This window comes from Lathamus discolor, chromosome 2 (assembly GCF_037157495.1).
Source record: "Lathamus discolor isolate bLatDis1 chromosome 2, bLatDis1.hap1, whole genome shotgun sequence".
NCBI lineage: Eukaryota > Metazoa > Chordata > Aves > Psittaciformes > Psittacidae > Lathamus > Lathamus discolor.
The window spans coordinates 66,437,041-66,456,160 of record NC_088885.1 but is presented as its reverse complement, the minus strand read 5'-3'; the positions used below and the strand labels follow the sequence as shown (position 1 = coordinate 66,456,160).

At 40.0% G+C, this 19,120-nt stretch overlaps 1 protein-coding gene across 6 annotated transcripts in view; it reads right to left on the bottom strand.

The window, feature by feature from the left end:
- Nucleotides 1-19,120, bottom strand: part of JARID2 (jumonji and AT-rich interaction domain containing 2) — a 220,279-nt gene that overhangs the window by 35,295 nt on the left and 165,864 nt on the right. For all 6 annotated transcript variants that reach the window (XM_065667285.1, XM_065667283.1, XM_065667286.1 and 3 more), the window contains 2 exons: nucleotides 11,316-11,492; nucleotides 2,007-2,236 (listed from right to left, as the gene is read on the bottom strand). In XM_065667285.1, the coding sequence (XP_065523357.1) occupies nucleotides 2,007-2,236; nucleotides 11,316-11,492 (407 nt within the window). The remainder of the gene's footprint in view (nucleotides 1-2,006; nucleotides 2,237-11,315; nucleotides 11,493-19,120) is intronic.

The following is a 19,120-nucleotide window of genomic DNA, read 5'->3' as shown; positions in this document are numbered from 1 at the left end:
GTCCGTGTAAATGCACATGGACAAGCAGCAAAATCATACTCTAAATAGGAGGAACATGAGGCTGGCACCCTGGGAAAGCAAGTCTCCTCTTGGAAAATACTGAAGAAGTCAACAAAGACTCAGAACAAGGGCAGGAAATTCAGGAATGCCACCATAACCGGTAGGTCTAATGGTTTGCACAAAGCTTAAGTCTTTCTGTCAGGCAAAAATGCATAATCCACCCTTAATTAGTTACAGCCACATTTTTATTAAAAGTAGTAAGAAAGTAATTATGTTCCTGTGGGTTACAGTAGAAAATTTAAATGCCAAACCTTTTCTAAAAAGAAAAAATAATAATTTAAAGAATCGTCATTTCAACTTACAGCCCCTTATTTTCTGAAGCTTGAGGACCACACTCTGTGAGGCGCCTGTGTGGCATGACTGTTACTTGTACTGTACTGTTTTAGAATTTCTCTCCATTCTGCTGGAAACATCTACCAGTAACTCTACAGAGCAAACCCCACTTGGATCCTGGAGAAAACTCTTCTACACCTGTCTTTTCTTTTCCAAGAACTACCTTCACAAGTGACAACAGTTTACTTTCACAAGGATTTTAACCATTCACACTTTGATGGAACTAACAACTTCAAAGCATTTCACACAAGTGTTCTGGTGGGTATAAATAAATCACATATGAAGTGCATCCTTATGCTTTGGGAAAACTGTTCAACATGAGCAGGTCATAGCAGAGCATGTCACAGCAAGGACCACAGGATGCTAGTAGTCATAAAAAAGAAAGCAGATAGGATGCAAAAGAAGGCAGGAATTCAAGCTGATAACTAGGTAAGCAAAAATTGGCGGGGGGGATGGGGGGAAGAGAATAGAAGTCTTAGAGAAGTACAGAGATATACACTGTAGATAACCTTTAGGATCTCAAATTTGATCTAGAAGGTAACACAAATCCAGTGCAAATACAAGGCATGAAAGATTTCCTTGGTGAGAGCATCACTGCTCTTTCTGCCATTTTCGTTTCCAAGCCTATGACGGAGAGGTGCCATTTAAGGCACTGACGGCCCTACAAGGTGACAATTCCAGCTTTGCTGAAGTCCGGGCCAGCCTACTTAGAAGAAAACCTTTAGATGCCAGCAAATAAAGACTGGCTGTAATTGGCCTGTTAAGAATTAACCACTGAAGAAAAAAGGAAGGGAAAAAAAAAAGAATAAAAAATGCAGCAAGCTTTCTGTACAGCATTACCGTAGCACAGGACCCTGCTATTTTAGTAGCCCTTTGATCCAATCATCAAAAATAGATGGAGATATATCCTGCCCAAATGCCAGTCTCAACCACTGAAGATTGGTCTGCTAAACTTCAACACCCTAAACTTGTGGCTAAACAGCCACAAGTCAGGCTGAGACAAACCTCTTGCTGAATTTTTTCACTGGTTTTCAAACAGGTAACATGAAACTCTGAATTCCTCTCCACCTGGTATGCCCACTGTGAAGGAGGCAATATCCTGCAGCATGTTCTTTACGCATCAGGCGAAACATTTTTTTCCAGACTCCAAGGCTTGTGTTGCTCACATGCAATACAAGACACACCTGAGAGTAATGTCAGCATCTCTACAAAGCCAGCAAGCCCCTAAGATAACCCAAGCAGACCTGCCATACACAAAAGGAGTTCATTTCTTCCATGTGCTGCCAGCCTTGGACTGTCAAGTGGAGAGGCCAGCAAGAATGCCAGTTAGAAAGGCTTAATAAATTGTGATGTGAACTTTACTCTTTCATACGTACACAGTGGATAATACAAAGACAGGCTTGTATAGCATGTTTTATCATACTGACTTCCCATGTAGGTATCACACTTCTTTTATTCCTTCTTTCTACCTCACTGAAAACTAACTCCCTGCTGTCTCCAGAGCATACTTTTAAGGATTGCCATGTTTGCTCTGTGCCAGGCAGTGGAAAATGGAGCTAGCACCTTACAAGTCTGCATTTCGCGTGTGTCCACAGTAGGGTACAATTCATTACCTGTTTCCTTAAGTCCTGAGCCGATCTATGAAGAGTGTGGTGGTTGTTAGCAGTAAGCCCTTTCGTAGAGGAGCCAGTGTTTGTAGTAGGATGGTGATTAGCAGCAGCCTGATCTTTTCGGCTTTCAGCCTTATGTTCGCTGTTCCTCTCCTTCCCTGGTGTGGCCTCTTTGCTTTTGTGTTTTTGAACAGGTTCTTTCTCCTTAGATGATTTGCTGGACCCATTGAAAACTGAGGAGAGAGAAAAAAAATCAGACTATTAAGGAAAAAAAAAAGGAAAAGAATAAAAAAACCATACAAGACAAAACTCTTCATTCAAAACAACCCAACTTTCTCTGCTGTCAGTGTTGAATATTTAGTTAGTATCTTCTTGTAGCTATAGTAAAATCAGTACAGAAATAGAAGCACTATTTTGCATATTTATATGAACAGATTTACTAAAGTATTTCCTTTTTGCTTGTTAACACATACTACCCTCAATATCCAAATTTAAGCATAGAAGGTATATTACTGATTTGACTGACCTAAATTTAGACCTACCAGTTTGAATTTCATTTATGACAGTTTAAATTAATTTTTTGCTGTTACAGAGAGGGAATTCTATACATAGCCTAAACAGAAAGAGGGGTTATTTCTGCATTAGCATAAAAGAAAGGAAATGTTCTGTGAAAAAGCATGTTTTGTTTTTATCAATACCCAAACTGCTGAACCAAACAGACAGACAAGCTGCAATTAGAAAAAGGTACTTCTGCAAAGACAGGAAGATACTAAAACTGGTTTGGAACATGTCATAAAAAGTAACGCTGGGACGTAGGCTGAGTGCCTTAGCCTTCTGCTGAATGGAAGCGATAAGAAGGCACAGAACAGAAACCCTAATTTTTGTACAGTTACTATTATACAAACATATACAAGTCTATCTCAGCAAGTTTTATTCCCGTCCTTCTGTGGAAATTAGTTAAGAATAGCCACTGCTCTTTTGTTGTCAGGGAACAAGAAAAGCTGGGGCTAAAAATAAACATGCCGCATTTCTCTGTTTGTTTGTTAATCAAAAATGAGGTGAATTTATGTCAGAGTGCTTCTTCAGAGAAGCACTTGACAGGTGCACAAGGCTTGTGATCCCACACCCAAAATGGCACATGCCCTCCTGCCTCCTCTACTCCTGGTATTTGCCCCTGCCTTTTTTGCCATGGTTTAGGAAAGGATGTAAATAAGAAAATGTAGAAATACTGAGTAGCACAAGTGTCTAAAAATCATATTTACACCATCTGTTTGGGAATATTCACTAAACGACACGACATTATTGTTTTGTCGTGAAATGAAAGCCTTCTTTTGTCACTAAACATGATAGACCTACAATACATATCTTTTTGTCTGAACTGTGAGGCTTAGCTGTCTCTACAGACACCTTCTAGCATTACATTAGTAGCAACAGTAATAGTAGTAATAATAAGCAACCAACAATCCTACCTACCTCCAAACCTCCCCAACCATCTCTCTACCTTCCTCCACCACACCTCCAAAAGCCAAAACTCCAGCAAGCTATTAGACAAATCTGTTATTCAGGTCATTCAGGTCACTTATCATATTCAGTCAGTCACAAGCGTTGAGGCAGATTATGTAAAAAAACAAATATTGTGACTGCTTTTCCTCTTCTCTTCTTTCCCTCTTGTATAAATTGAGTAAGAACAAGAGAAAAGCCATCAGCACTGAAGTTACTGCAAACTCCTCCATGGCTCCATCATTCCTCAGCTCAGGAGCAACTGGCACTGCCCAGGCCAACAAAGGATTTCTCAGGGGTTTCCATGAAAGTCATGTAACCTCCATGTCTCATTTCCAGTGATGAAACTGATAATAATTACCAACCACTCTCAGGGAGTTCATGACAATGCATTTATCCTCCTTTGTAAGGAATTCTTACATCAGATGGAAGGTGCTGCAAATACACGAAGCATGACTATTTGTTTTTAATGAGACACTGCGCAAACAACCAATAGAAGCTCGGTTAATATGTATTTCATCACTGCGGGTGATATTTTCCTTCAGAGGGCGCAAACTGTATATATACTCATCTGTTCATATGGAAACGGTAAGTCACAGCCAAAAAGCCAAAAAACCCTGTACACTTTTATGGTTTACTAAAAAAAAAAAAAAAAAATAAAAGGAAGGAAAAAAAAGAGGGAACATGAGACAAGGTATATTTTATATGCAACAGCTCATTAATTTTAAGTGTCGTGGGAACCCTGCCAGTTTTACCCTCTGAGTAATTATCTTTTGTCTTAATTTGTAAGATTCTTGAAAGGGGGAAGAGAGAAATGGGAGAGAGAAAATGTTCACTCTCACAGGAAAAGCTTAAAGCCTGAAAACACAATAAAAAGGGAGAGATGTAGATGCAAAATAGTCCTAGTCAAGCTGTCTCTAGTTAAACAGTAGTTGGTATCAGTTTCTATAAAAATCAGTATGTATTTCTTCCAACACCTAGAATATTGTTATATCCAGCTAGATAGGTATAAAAACCTTCCTGAAACAGTAAGTCCTGCAAAATTCGTTAACACAGCATGTGAGCAAGTATTAAAATGTTAACTTGATCAATTAAAAAACACCATCACAAGCTAAGTATTTAAGGGGGGGGGGGGGGGGTGGAGTGTGGAAGAATCCCCTGGACTATAATTTTGCTCCCATCTCAGTAAAAATGTAGACAAAAGTTATTTAGACAATAAGTAAGTTATTTAGTACAATACAGGATTAAACTCTGGCCCTAATAGCTAGTAAGACAGTTCCGTGAAAAGATTAAATCACCAGGAAAGACAGAAAAGCACCCAAAGAAATCTCATTGTTGAAGAGTAACTAACCCACTTCTCTAAGGAAAGTGAACAATATGACACTCAAAATCAAAAAACTCCGCATTAAATATTACTGAGACCAAATCTGATTTAACAATAAAATTATTATTAATTCTTTTGTGTCTTCCTGCAGCTAATTGCGTTCTTCCTCATGTCTGCCAATTCTTTGGTATTTCTGAGGGATTCAGAAAAGCAGAAAAGGTGTAACTTATGCTTTACAAAGCCAAGATACAGGTACATCCCAGCTACAATCTCCCATCCTGACTCTGACAATATCCAATGTTCTGCTCCCAGTTATGTTTTCCCTCAAGAAAGAGTAATTTCATGATGAAATCAAAGTTTCATCCTTGAAGCAATAATTTCATTATAAATCAGAAATTAAAAAAAAAAAGTCCAATTCATGAGTGGCAAAACTCACATTATTAAAACAAATCTTCTCGCCTTGAATTACGATTATTTTATGCTACTTTAAGCAGCTCCATATTTCCAGGACAGCTTTTAGTCAAAGGTAAGAGCACTACTAACAAATAATTAAAAGCGCAAGTAAATTATTAGTGTTCAGACACTTTGAATAGAATATATGGATATCCTTTTATCCATATCTATCTGAATGCTCATTCTCAAAATGTCACATCCTCCAAAGCAATCATTATAATTATTAAGCTGAAACAATAAGAGTCCCAGCGTGAAATATTTGTGGGTCGTTTGGTTAGCAGTGATGATCAAATGCAAAGAAACTGAACTACTACATTCAAAACTCGGAAGCACTGGGGGGTTTTAAACCACTGATACAATTCACGGCAGCAGAACAAAACCTTATGGCAGGCATGATCCCCACAGATGTACCACAGTGCTCTCTGCATCAGGGGACTTGGACCCTGGGCACCAATACTCACCCAGGATCCCACACAGGGACTTTGGGGCATCTCATTTAAAACAGTGATAAAGAATCCCTATGGCAAAGCAATGTAAATTGTGCACATTGTGAGTGTACTAGGTGAAGCTATAATAAAGGCTAAAAAAATTTTTGATCAAGTAAAGCCACAGATGTGCTCAATTACTACAGATTAACTAAGCATTTACTACCGGAATTGACACTGTAGTGAGCAATAAACATTTATGGCATTTTTAGCAATTTTCTGAAGTATTCCTACAAATTAATATGCATGCAAATTTTCCATAGAATACATCCAGCCAGGCATTCAGAAACCAATTTATATTACATACAACAATCAGGCTTTCACTGCTTAAGCAGCAGAATTCCAGGACAGGGATCAGCCAACTGCTGACTTCACAGGCAAAGCTTTCTCTGTCAAGCCCTCCTGGAGATTATCCCTGCACCAGATAAACTTTGTATTTGAGATAATAGGGGACTCCACTGCAGGGACAGAAGAGTACTGATGTATGAACCCTTTTGCTTTATTTCAGTGTCTGGAAGATAAAAGGCATGGACCTTACATGTACACATATGCCACATGTTGCAGAGCTTGTGCCGCATAAAGCAAGTGATTGCGTATTCATAAAACTATCCAAAACAAAGAAGGAAGGTAAGAGTGAAAGGGAGAAATTTTGTTTTTAGAAGGAGAAAAGGGAGCCTTGCCAATGTTGTGAACCCGATCCAGCTATTCCAATGCAAACCTCATGTTGTTACATAGATCATGTTTGGGAAGAGATGTAATATTAATCAAGTTTCTGGCATTAAGTATCCGTTACTGTATAAAAACATTCTTGCTCTGGCTTTAATTCAGTTTTAAGTCACTGTGAAAACATTTATGTGGCTCTCAAACTGCCTTAAAGGACCCAGGCAATAATTCTTTCTCCTTCCTGGAGGAACTAAAACAATGATCTACTTTCATAAAACACAGAATTTTAATTCTGCCAATTGTTTTTCTTAAGTGTTAGGTATGTTCAAACTTCTATAAACCATTTCCAGAGACAGAAGCTGTCTTCTGAAGCTCTCCCAACACTATCTACCTACTAAGGGTCAGTGGCAAAAGCGTGCTTCAGAAAACGATGTCGCATCATCTGCGAACGTGTGGTATCACTGTTTCTGCACTTCCCCAGCCGTAACCCAAGGCTATGCAATTTGTAAGTGGACTACAATTTTCCATAGCTGCATGCTAACAGAAGTCAAACAGGAGAACCGTGGCAGACAACACTACATTTCTTCTTGACACTACCAATAACACAGCTCAAAACCCTGTGTGCACAGGAATATATTGAGCCACTGAGAGGAATACTATTGGTATGAGACACCACGCGACCGTCTGCAAAAATTCAATACCAAGTGTCTTGTCTTTGCGCAAATTCATTACTCTCACCTAACCATTACAACACAAACACCATCAAAAGGGTCACTTCCTAAGCAGCAAGTCCATGCCAGAAGTGTCTATCTGATATCACGAGTCTCTCACCAGGACAACAATTATTTTTTTTTTGAGCTCCCCTATTTCTCCAGCTCCCCTATTCTTCTGCACAGGTCATACATCCAGCTTCTGAAAATCTGCAAATCCCTAAATGTGTTGTGCCTGATTTGCATATTTAAATATGTAAATTACTGCAAAACGGGTAATTTTCATGTTACATATTTTTGCAGAAAAATTAAATGTGCAAAAATGTTTATTGCAACAATTACTGGTTCCATGGTATTTCAACAAAAGGCTGTAAATCATCAAAATAATTGCCTACCCATTAACTATTGTAGCACTCTGCCTGGAATTTTCTCATTCTGCATTTTAGCAGGATGCAAAAAAATATTTTTCTTCTAAATGTTTACCTCTTCAGGATTAATTTCCCTAAAAAAGATGCACGAGCCTGAGACTCTGTCCTACGTACCCACCCACAAATATCAAACTTAGTTAAAACCAAAGCTACATAGAGAACTGCAACCACAAATCAGAATTTTCTCACAACACACTCAAACAGTAATGTCTGTAAAAGATGTGTCATTTAAGCCCAAGATATACAAGCACTGCATTGAACTAAATCCTGAAATAAATAAGGAAAAAAAACCCAGAACTATCTATGAACCTTTCCTGCATCATCTTTGTTACTACACGTGTAAGGAAGTTACTCTGCTAAATCATCCATTGCAAATTGAGAACTGAAACACTCTTCTGTATTTCTGGTAAGTGAGGAAGACAGCACTACAGTGGAGTATGGTATTTCTAGCGGTGCCTGCTTACTACACACTGCTGCCAGGTCTGTTTTGAAATGTGAGCCTAAAGAAAAAAGGTGTCCATACAATTTTCTTCCCTGTTCATTTCAGGCAAAAGTCATGCAGAACAGTTTTATCTGATCACATTAACAGAACACAGCACGGACCAGTGACTGTTTCTGACCTAGTAGGCTTCCTGACACACTGGAGATGGTTTTCTCCAGCTAGGGAAACAAGACTCATTCATGAAGAAGCTTAGTTACAAATAACGATGGCTAACTTTGTTTCCCTAAATGTAAATTACAATTAATAGTCTGCCTCAAGTGTCTGAAGACAAACATGACATTCCCAGGTATGCTGGCCCAGCTGTGCACTTCTCTCCACATTTGAACTGATGGGCTGGTGTGAGAAATACCTAATCCTGAGATCATCCTCCTTGAGGAAATTAGCCAACCATCATTAGATGCATACAATTTCAAAGCTGTCTATGCAACTATATCTGTGTACACAGCTCCTCCTGAGGCCCTTTTCCAGTCCGCAAGTCCTTTCAAGTAGAGTAATGCCTATCCCCTTTTGCTCTTGTGATGGGACTGATAACCCAAAAACTCCTTAACTACATCTTCCAGATCACAATCCCGGCCACAAAACATTTGGCACCTGCAAACATTTTCCTTCAGGAGCCTGAAGAGAAAACCTCCCATTGTGCCACAGAATGAAATCAAAGTAAGATTTATTTAGTTGTGAGGAATTCAAAGAATTGGTTTTAAAAGGAACAGAGACCTAAGCCTGCCCTCTTACCTACAACTTGGAATTTCCTCCAAGAAGCGGGGAAATGTAATTTAGACTCAGTACCTCCCTGGAAAGACTTGCACTTGCTACATACCACTTTTCCACACTCCCATGAACGTGGGGGATAAACACTTCTCCTGTTGAACATTTTACTTCACTCTCTAACAGTTGGATATATGTGCAGCACATCAAAAATACTAAGAAAGGATGATGAAAAAGCACAGGTAACAATCTGGTGCTTTAAATATACTTACGTAAGTAGTAAGGTTGGAAGGTGACAAGTCAGTTGAGCTAATTACCTCAATTTGTGCAGCAAGCTATGCCACGTTTTACATGCTTCTTATGCACACTTAGGCATTTTCAATTGAGTTAGCTACCCAAAAGGTGGCTCAATAGGCTGCATTATAATAAATAGTTTGGTGTGCAACCCTAATAATGCTCTATATTGGCATCAGAAGAGGATATTGGCAAATGACTTCGTCCAGGAAAGCTGTCTGGCCCCCACTTAGTATAAAGCAATCATTTGACACTATCTAATGACATTAATCAAGCTCTGAACTTCTGTTGTTGTATGTCATAGCGAATGCTTAGCATTTTCAGGTCCAAAGTGCTTGACTACACATTGTATATTAAAACCAAAAGACTTTAATTCACTAAAAATAGACTCTCACGCTAGATTAAGTTCATTTGCTGCACCCGTCCCTGGTCTGCCTTTGTGTGTGGTCTCATTTAAAACAGACACACATGAACCAGAACCTACTTTATTCACACGAAACAAAAATACTATTGGCTGTCAACCAAAATAACAGACACTGAAAATGGGAATACCCCTGGGTAAGGAAACTTTAATTAAAAAAAAAAAAAAAAAAAAAAAAGGAAGGAAAAAAAGAAATCACAATGACGAAGAAGCAGCAGCTGCCTTCTCTGGGAATTCTTGTTTCATCACCTTTGTCAAAACATCTCACATTGTCTCCTATGTATTTTATAAAGGTCTTTTGCAGATCTGTTAAAGCAGCAGCTTCATTTATGCTCACTCTGATCTATATTGATAAAGATTATGAAGCCATTAGATGGCTCATTAAGTTTGCCTTTACTTACCCCCAATTAAGATTTCAGGTGTCTCTGGTTTTGAGCTAATTTCAAAGTGGCTGCCATCTGGGACATTTTCAAGGAATATGATCAGCTTCTTTTGTAATGATACATCACATTTAAAACTCTAAGGCAGCAGTTCTCGTATGTGCAGTCTGATTTTCCATATGTAGAGCTTTGTGCCTGTTATTTTGGGGAGGTTTACTTAGAAATCAATCCAAACTGCCATGTTTTGATCCATGGCTTTTAGAGCATTAAAGCTCCTGCTCACAGCTGACAGCTGAAATGCCATTAGGCCTAATGTCTTCTTGCACTTCTCTACAAATTGTTCACAAAAAGAGAGCTTCTGAGTTTTGGGTGTGCAACGAAAGCCAGACTCAGACCTAGTCATGAAAAATAATTCTGGTGCATGTAACAAGGGGGTCCTTACTAGGAAATTCCTTTTTGAAAAGCAGAGATGAGGATCAGTAGAGTATAGCAATCAGGATCTACTAATCTCTTCAGAGCAGACTGGCACAAAAGAACAACAACAAAAAAAAGCAGGCACAAGTCACTGCCATCTCTCAAAAAGTGCACTATAGAGAGACCTTCCTCTCAGTCCTACTAAGAGGAGAGCTGAATGGACAGTCACCAAAAGGAAAGATTTTCATGGTAAACTAATCCTGAGGAAGGGAAAAGAGAGCACAGGCTCCATTTTGAAGTTATGTCAGGCAGAGAGGGCACAAAGTTCTTATGATACAAAAGCTCTTGCTGGAGGGAGAACCACATCACACAGGACTTTGGCAGTGGAGCATTATAGCAGGCTCACAAAATTTTTAGCAAGGCTTTTAGGTCTTCCATTTTAAACCGGGAGATGTTACAATATCATGACAGAAATACTGTGTAATGAATGCAGCTTTTGTTGATTTGCAAATAAATGACTGACTTAAAAAAGCTTCTTCCATAAAGTCTTTCAATCAACAACACAAATTCAGTAACCCAACCTACTGCAGTTGTGGTATCAATATTGCATGTGAGAAATTAAATGTTGCCCTGTCACATGCTTTAATAACACTTAAGAAAGCTTAGATTTAACTCTGATAAAATAAAATCATTCTAGATTCAACATTAGTCTCAAGGACGCCAGAGAAAGAGCATGACTGTGTGTGTCTACACATACACGTGTGTATGTGTGTGCATAAACCCAGTATGTGTGCATGTGTGTAGACAGATAATTCCAGTCCTGTAGTTATAGTCCTGCTACAGATGGGAGTTCAGATTGTCAGGAAAGGCAGGTTGAAGTAGCAGATACCAGCACTGCACCTCACTCCACTTTCCCATTACGGCCTGTATCTTTTTCCACTCAGATCCAGGAGGATGGACAAGGATTAAGCACATTCAGCTCATAAATTTCTTTTCCAGGCAATGCAGGAGAACAGCACTATTTAGAACGTACCTTGCCCATTTGGTACATGTTTATGCGTTTTTCCTTTCCTGGGGGTTGACTGGCATGATGATGAAGCATTGTTTGTGGCTGTTTTTGTGTCCTCTGTCTCCTCCTCCTCCTCTTCTTCATCCTCATCATCCTGAGAGCTTCCAAAATATACCATGTTGCTGGGCAGGGCTGGAGAACCTGATCATTATAAAGAAATGGCTCATTAGCATCATTATAGTCATTTACTGCGCTAACCATACTGATCATAACTTACTTTAGTGTTATGTATAGCAAGGGTAGAGGGGAACTCAAGAGATGTGAGGTCACACTAGTGCATGACTAACTAGAGGTTTTTTATTTATTAATTTTTACCAACAGGATACGTATGTACTTGAAAAGCAACCCCGCAGCCCTCCCCCCCCCCCAGCACATTCTATTCATACTTTAGACAATCAGTCTTGCTACAAGCCCTAATTAATAGCTTTATGTGTTCAGAAAAGGACTAATGCACACGCTTAATTTCAAATGTGTGCTTATGTGCCTTACTGAAGTCTTAACGCACAAGCTAGAAGCTTACAGCTTTTTCAAGCAGAAGCAAAAAGAGCATTTACAAAGCAATCTGCACCCTGGTAATATTGTTTGGTTATTATTACAATAAAATATTAGGATTTAAACTTCATAATGCTCTGCAGACCTCTACAGTATTGTACACAATGCTTTGCAGTATTCTAGTTTAGTTTTAAAGTAAGAGAAAAGCCCAGATACTGAGATTAATTTGCCTGGCAAAGGAGAGAAAAGAGCAAAGGTCTCCCTATTCCCTGTATGATCCTCTTGAGAATGTTGCTTCTCATCTCTTGTTTACTTCCCATGATATTCCTCCTAACCTGCCTTGTTTACGCAAGGGTAAGATAGAACATGCAATTCACTGAGAGAAGGGTGAGGATTCACAAGCTTAACAATACAAGGTTGTAATTTAAATGTAACTCTTGCACAGAATTCCTTTAATGTGTGTCATGCAGCAGCGTATGGGTTTCCCTGCACTGCATCAGGACACAGGACATGACTGTAGCAATCTAGTAACTTATATTTAAATGTACGCATACTGCTGACAACTAAAGTATACTTTCCCTTATGCTTGACACTAGCTTCTACTTCTAGATAAGTCTTCTATTTATCCCCTGGTGGGACAGGTGCCCTAGGAGCCTTCTACTTATTCATAAGAAGACTTTTTGTGCTGCAGAAAGGTTAAAAATAGAAAGTTGACAGAACTGAAGATTAGGGACCCATTGCTTCAATTATTTTCCTGTAGCTAAATGAGACAAAGGACAAAGAGAGCTGGGCTGCAGACCAACACCACAAGGTAGTGGCTATTTGGCGGATGCTTCCTTGGGAAACACTTCCAGCTTCAAGCTCTGCAAAACAGCACAACTGTGTGTTTTGTTTGGTTCTGAGTTGTTGGTTTTGCCACTGCCAACAAATAAACTAAAGCTTATTTTGGGGTTGTGTCTTTTCTGCTCCCACCAAGTTTGTACAAAACACTCTCAGCTACAGAAATTACATTTTAATGAATGGATACCTAAATATGGCACAAAACCTGGGATAAGCTGTTTCTGCAATGAATCATCTTTTCCTAAGCTTACTGGTTTTAGATGGGATGTAGTGAGTTTTCTTCACAGTAGTTTGCATCAGGGCGATGTTTTGGATTTGTGACCAAACCAGTGCTGATAACACAGGGATGTTACACAGGGTGTACTGCTAAGCAGTGCTTGCATAACATCAAGGCTTTGTTGTGGGTTTTTCTTCCTGCTCCTCACACTGCCCTGCCAGTGAGTAGTTGCCACGGTGCACAATAAGCCAGGAGGGGGCACAGCCAGGACAGCTGACCCCAACAGACCCAAGAGATATCCCAGACCACATGACATTGTGCTCAGCAATAAAAGCTGGGGGAAGAGAGGCAGGAAGGAGCTTTCAGAGTTAGAGCACTTCTCTCCCTAAGTAAACATTATGTGTGATGAAGCCCTGCTTTCCTGGAGATGGCTGGACACCTGCCTGCTGTTGTGAAGTGGTGAATGAATTGCTTCTTTTGCTTTACTTGTGCATGCAGCTCTTTCATTACCTATTAAACTGCCTTTACCTCAACCCAAGAGTTTTCTTACTTTTACCCTTCCAATTCTCTCTACCATCCCACTGGGAGGGAGCAAGACAGCGGCTGTGTGGTTCTTAGCCCCCACATGTAAAGAACTTTGCTCCTGGCCTCTGTAATGGATCCTTTGGGACTGCAGCTGCCTTAGGGAGGAGCAGAGAGAAACTCTCCACTGGCACCCCATGCTGTGCATCAGTGGTAGCCCTGGGACAGCTAGGGGAAACACTGCAGCAGCATGAGGTTTTGACATGACAATTCTTCCCCCTGAAACAACATCCGTATTAACCCATCCAATCTAGATATAATTGTATGGACACATATGGTTATCCCAGGGAAAAGCCTTTTGCATGCCACAACTTCCATAATTATATAGACTAATGATCAAATTAAGACTGCTGACATGTTTCACGACAAGGGAGTTGTTGCAATTTACAGAAACAAAAACCTTCACATTTTTTTTATGCAAGCCCAGAATTTTTTGGCACACTCTAAGCAATCAACCATAGTAGGTAAGAGGTGCTGAGAGGCACATTAATTCGTTTGCTTGGAGGGGAGCTTTAATTCTCAAGAGCAACTACCTAGAAGATTCCAAAAGAGTCACTCTAGGCCAGCACTGCCTGAAAAATAGTCTTTTTAATTCCATCTAGGTACCTAAGCATGTGGTACGGATTCAGAAGTTATTAGTTCTGCAAGTGTGTACTGTGCATCAGTTCCAATCAGGATCTGAAGTCTGGCACCATCAGTGCATTAATGCATTGACAAATGATGGCAGTGAAACAAACTTACTGTTAGGAACCCTCAAAATTAGATTCAAACACAGACTGAAATCTCTCTATTGTAATTAGAGAAACAGTCAGAAATTTTATCCTTCTGAAACATTAAAACAGAAGACCAGATATAGCATCTATTCTCTAAGCTTCATCTTCCCCAGAGTCCTACATCCCTAAGCTTTATTGTCAGCTGCTTTCAACAGCAACCAGCAAAAAAAAAAAAAAAAAAAAATCATCTGTGAGGCAAATGTTATTACAATAGTAATTCCCCCACCTCCCCCCCACCTTTATTTTTCACAGAAAAAAAGCACAGAATAAAGAACTGTGTCATTCTGCTTAGAAAGGAGGGAGGGTCTAGCCCAAGCAGATACAAGCTTCACCTAACTCCTGGTATTCAACCGTGGCAATCTCAGTGCATAAATTTTAAGTCAGAATGACATTTCTTAATTCCTTTCAATTGAGAATTATGAACAACAATGGTTAAACTGCATTCCTGGGACAGCTGGGACTGCTTGGGAAGTACATTTCCAGAGAAATTAGACTAGCAATGTCCAATAACACGAGAGCCCTGCTAGCCCTCACTTTACTGATCGAAGTGCTCTGCAATATGAGACCTTGGAGAAAAGCCAGCATTCAGTCTGGGTTGCCTTCTCCTCTCCTCCCCTCTCCCAGCTTTCCCTATGTATTTATTAAAGTTGACTTGCAAAACAGAAAGAATGGAAAAAAAGCTGGACTCGTGCATTTTTGTTCTATTTATGCATTGTTATGGATGGAAGACACTGAAAGAAATCTAAAAACTGCATTTTCTTGCTTTCTCTCGTTCTGGGATAGCTTCACATTCTGAGAACTTTTTCATACCTATGGGTTGAACGGGTTAAAACCACTTTCGCTCTACGCAGCTAAACATGTCCAAAAGGCTAAGAAAGCCTTTAAAATACTGAAAGAGGGTGCTCAAGCTTAAGACACCACAAATTCCCTTTAGAAGCAAACTGAAGGAAAGACAAGCCTGCAAGTACACTGTGATTTCATTCAAGCTAGAAGAATTACAATTATGTTGATTAGGCAACCCCTAACACGTGTTAAGTGTGAGCAATTGACATGCAGTGGTGGTTTACACCCAGCAAAGAACTAAGAGAATCCCCCAAAACTCTTCTTACGGGAATAAAACTGAGACTTCTCATGACTGAAGAACTAGTAAAGTTCGTACACGTGAAGATGCATCATTATGAGTAGAAGCTAGGTGAACATCCCCTTTATTATAATAAAGATTCCTGTCCCACCTCACAGTGGATCCTGTTTGTTACTCAAAGCTGCTGATTCATGTAAACAACACTAAGTAGTGTTACTATAGCCACAAATGTCTAAGACTATTGGAGATGCGGAGAAGAATGTGTGCTCAAGAGCTGGTTTGGTTTTTCCAGCTGTTATCACTTGGTCTAACAAAATGTATTGCCCTTGCTGGGGATGCACAGTAAGTCGGGAGGGGACACAGAGGCACAGCTGACTGCAGCTGTCCCAAGGGATATTCCATACCATATGGTGTCGTGCTCAGCATATGAAACTGGTGGAAAAGGGAGGAAGGAAGAACATTTGGGAGTGATGGTATTTGCCTTCCCAAGTAACCGTTAGGTATGATGAAGCCCTGCTTTCCTGGAGATGGTAGAACATCTGCCAGCCAATGGGAAGTGGTGAATGAATCCTCTGGTTTGCTCTGCTTGCGCATGCAGCTTGCGCACACAGCTTCTGCTTTACCTATTAAACTGTCTTTATCTCAACCCATGAGTTTTCACACTTTATTCTTCCAGTTCTCTCCCTCATCCCACTGCGGGGGTGAGTGAATAGATGTGTAGTGCTTTGTTGTTGGTTAGGGTTAAACCACAACACATGTATAACAGATACTTATCATGGAAATGACAGATTATAGCAAGATGATAAAACTCCTGCAAAATGTTATGAGAATAAGCAAAACTGCAGGTTCACCAGATGCACAGATACACACACATTTACAGAACGCAGTTAAAGATGCTTGCTTGCTTATTTTTTTTTAATGTGCAACACACCATTCTGCACATTTTTGTCTTTGCCTGGACGCACTGACCAACAGAAACCCATGGGGCAACTATTCCAGTTCATTCTTGCACATATTTTACCAGCCAGACAACAAGAGTAAAGACGAGCAATCATCTCACCTCTTCCTCTCACAAGGGCGACATTAGAATTTAATTGGTAACCAACAGCAAAGGAGAAGAACTGCAGTGCTTCTGATAGAGAGCAACATCTGTGCCTGGGAGGTGGTGCATACAATCTCAGCACTCTAGGTATGCAGTTCCCCCCTTCCTCACTTTCCATCCTCAAGAAAACAGCAGAAAAATCTGTGAGAAGAGTTATGAGAGCTTGTGGCTGGATTGAATTTTACAAGTCTCCTTTTGTGCCAGGAGCCCCCAAGTTGTGCAGGCAGCTGCTGCCACGGGCACTGCCGTGGATGAAGGAGGGGAGCAGTCTCGAGCACCTGGGCAAAGCATGCGAGCAGCCCTCCACATTAAGAAACCCACCCTGTCATGCGCCCCATCAGCAGGTGCCTGAAAAATCTGCTCACTCAACAAATCTAATGGTAATCCAGAGAATAAATCTGACTTCCCACAACTCAAAGACATTTCATACAAGGAACCATCTAGGCTGTCTATGGCTGCGTGCACATTTTTCTTGGCATCCAAAGTGGTTTACAGAGCATCTACCTCCTTCTGGCCTTTTGTTCTTACTCCTGTGCCACCACCTCAACTGTGGCAGTATAATTTTTTTGTGGGCCATGTGGTGAATTGGATCAGGGAACTGATTCAGAAGGAAATTAAAGTCCATTAATAAATGCTGTAGCTGTAATGTAATGTTACAAGGTCTCAAGCAAAGATTTGGAAAATTTCTATGCACACTTTTTCTTATTGAATGTGTAGCTTAATATATCACTTTATGTTATTAAACAAAACATGAAACACAGTATGTTTCCAATCTCATGTAGAAGCTGCACATTTTACATTCTGTCCTGATGATGTCTAGGCACACACTTCCTAAATGCCTTTCCTTCCCCGCTCAAGACAGCTGTTTTGTTTTGCATCAATATCTGCAGAAAAGTGTATGCCATCACCAGAGAACTGGATAAGGCATTCACAACATGATGGGGAGGAAGGAGAAGCTATGGCACAAGTAGTAAGCTGAAATAAATGGCATGCAGGAGCAGCAGGGCAGAAGGGAAAGACTCAAATAAGCTGGGGCTGCAAAAAGAGGCGAGTGGCAAGAGGTAAGTTAGCAGACGGACACAGGCTGCAGGAGCAATGGGAGAAGGAAGATACTTAAGGAATTACCGACACTAAATGGTAAGAAACTCAGTAAAGCAGGAAGGATACCTGATCAGCTTTACCAGCAGTATGCATGTGATAGTGCTGTTGACCTGCTGCCCTGATCTGAACATGTGCCACTCACATTTTCCTGCTTAAAACTCACTGTTAACTCACAGTCAAGAGCAAAAAACGTATGGCCAAGGCCAGGCAACAACCCAAAGGGAACTTCCCAGTGTCCTCCGCCTCCTCCAAATCACTGTGGAAAGGCCAAATTCCCCAAACTGGCCCTCATCATGCAATTGTGAAAGCCTAACAAATTGCAATGGCTGCCTAAAGGACTGCAAGCCAGGCGGAAAGCTCAGGCAACTAACAGAACCCCAGGTACCTTCTCCTCACCAGTGGCAGAGCAGGAGTTACTGCTTCTGGGGTTAGATACACTGTGCACGGCAATATTTGAGAAAATCAATGTAATTGTCTTTTTTTAATTCACTCATCATGGTTACAATAAGCTATGAATTATTACAAGACGGAAGGATACTCAGCTCTTTAAAAAATGAGGTTTGAAGTACGTTTGGCAACTGTTTCCATCAGTATCTGCAGTTTCATTATTGAAATTCTCTCGAGTATTTTTGTCTTCCCTCCTATTGTGAGAGCAACACAAAAGAAAACCTAACTATATAGGAAAAACAATTACCACAACTACACACAAGTGTTGCCTAATGCATATGAAAGGATGACATATGTATTTTATGTCCTCTGTATAATAATTTGATGCTTATACAACAATAAGTACAACGTAAAGTATGGGTTTTTAAGCCACAGTGCTGCTTTTTGCAGTCTCCTCAGAAAGATCTTACCCTTTGCATGCAAAATCCAGGCTTGCTACTAACAGAAGGAAGAACTGATGCTTACACAACCTGTATATACAGATGCGTTGACCTCAACAGCAAGCGCCTGATTAATAGAATAAGCTATACTCTTTTTCGGCTATTTTATTTGATTAATGAGGTTATTAAATTTTATTTGACAAATGTGTAGTTTTCCCTCCTAAATTACAGTATGTTTTGTTTCTCATTAAATTACATTAACTTTTGTCTTGGACTAGCTAAACATATTTAAAAACGTCTGAATTTGGATCTGAAGAGTGGAATCAGAAGTATGGAAAGTGCATGCGCTTTGCCAAGAGCACTATTTCATTACTCTTCAGAATTAGCTGGCAGTGTTTCTGCAATATTTACTGAAGTACAAACCAAATGTTTTCATCTGGACAGGATTCAAACCCTGGTATGTTACAACCACAACAAAAATCATCTCAATCCAAGAGCCTTCTCTGTAATTTGGGCTGCGGTTTTTACAAAATTGGAGGATTCTTCTCCATAAATTATTTACACCAACTCCCCCTCTAGCTCCTCTCTGCTTTGTTTTGATTTTTTTTCCTCCTAACAATTAAACATAACCCAGATGTGCTTTGGAAAAATCTTAAAACAATTTAAGACATCAGAATGATTTAAGCACAAGGCAGGTCAAGGTATGTGGGACTTAAGCCTGCCCTAATAAACATGCAGCATGCCAAGACCTACA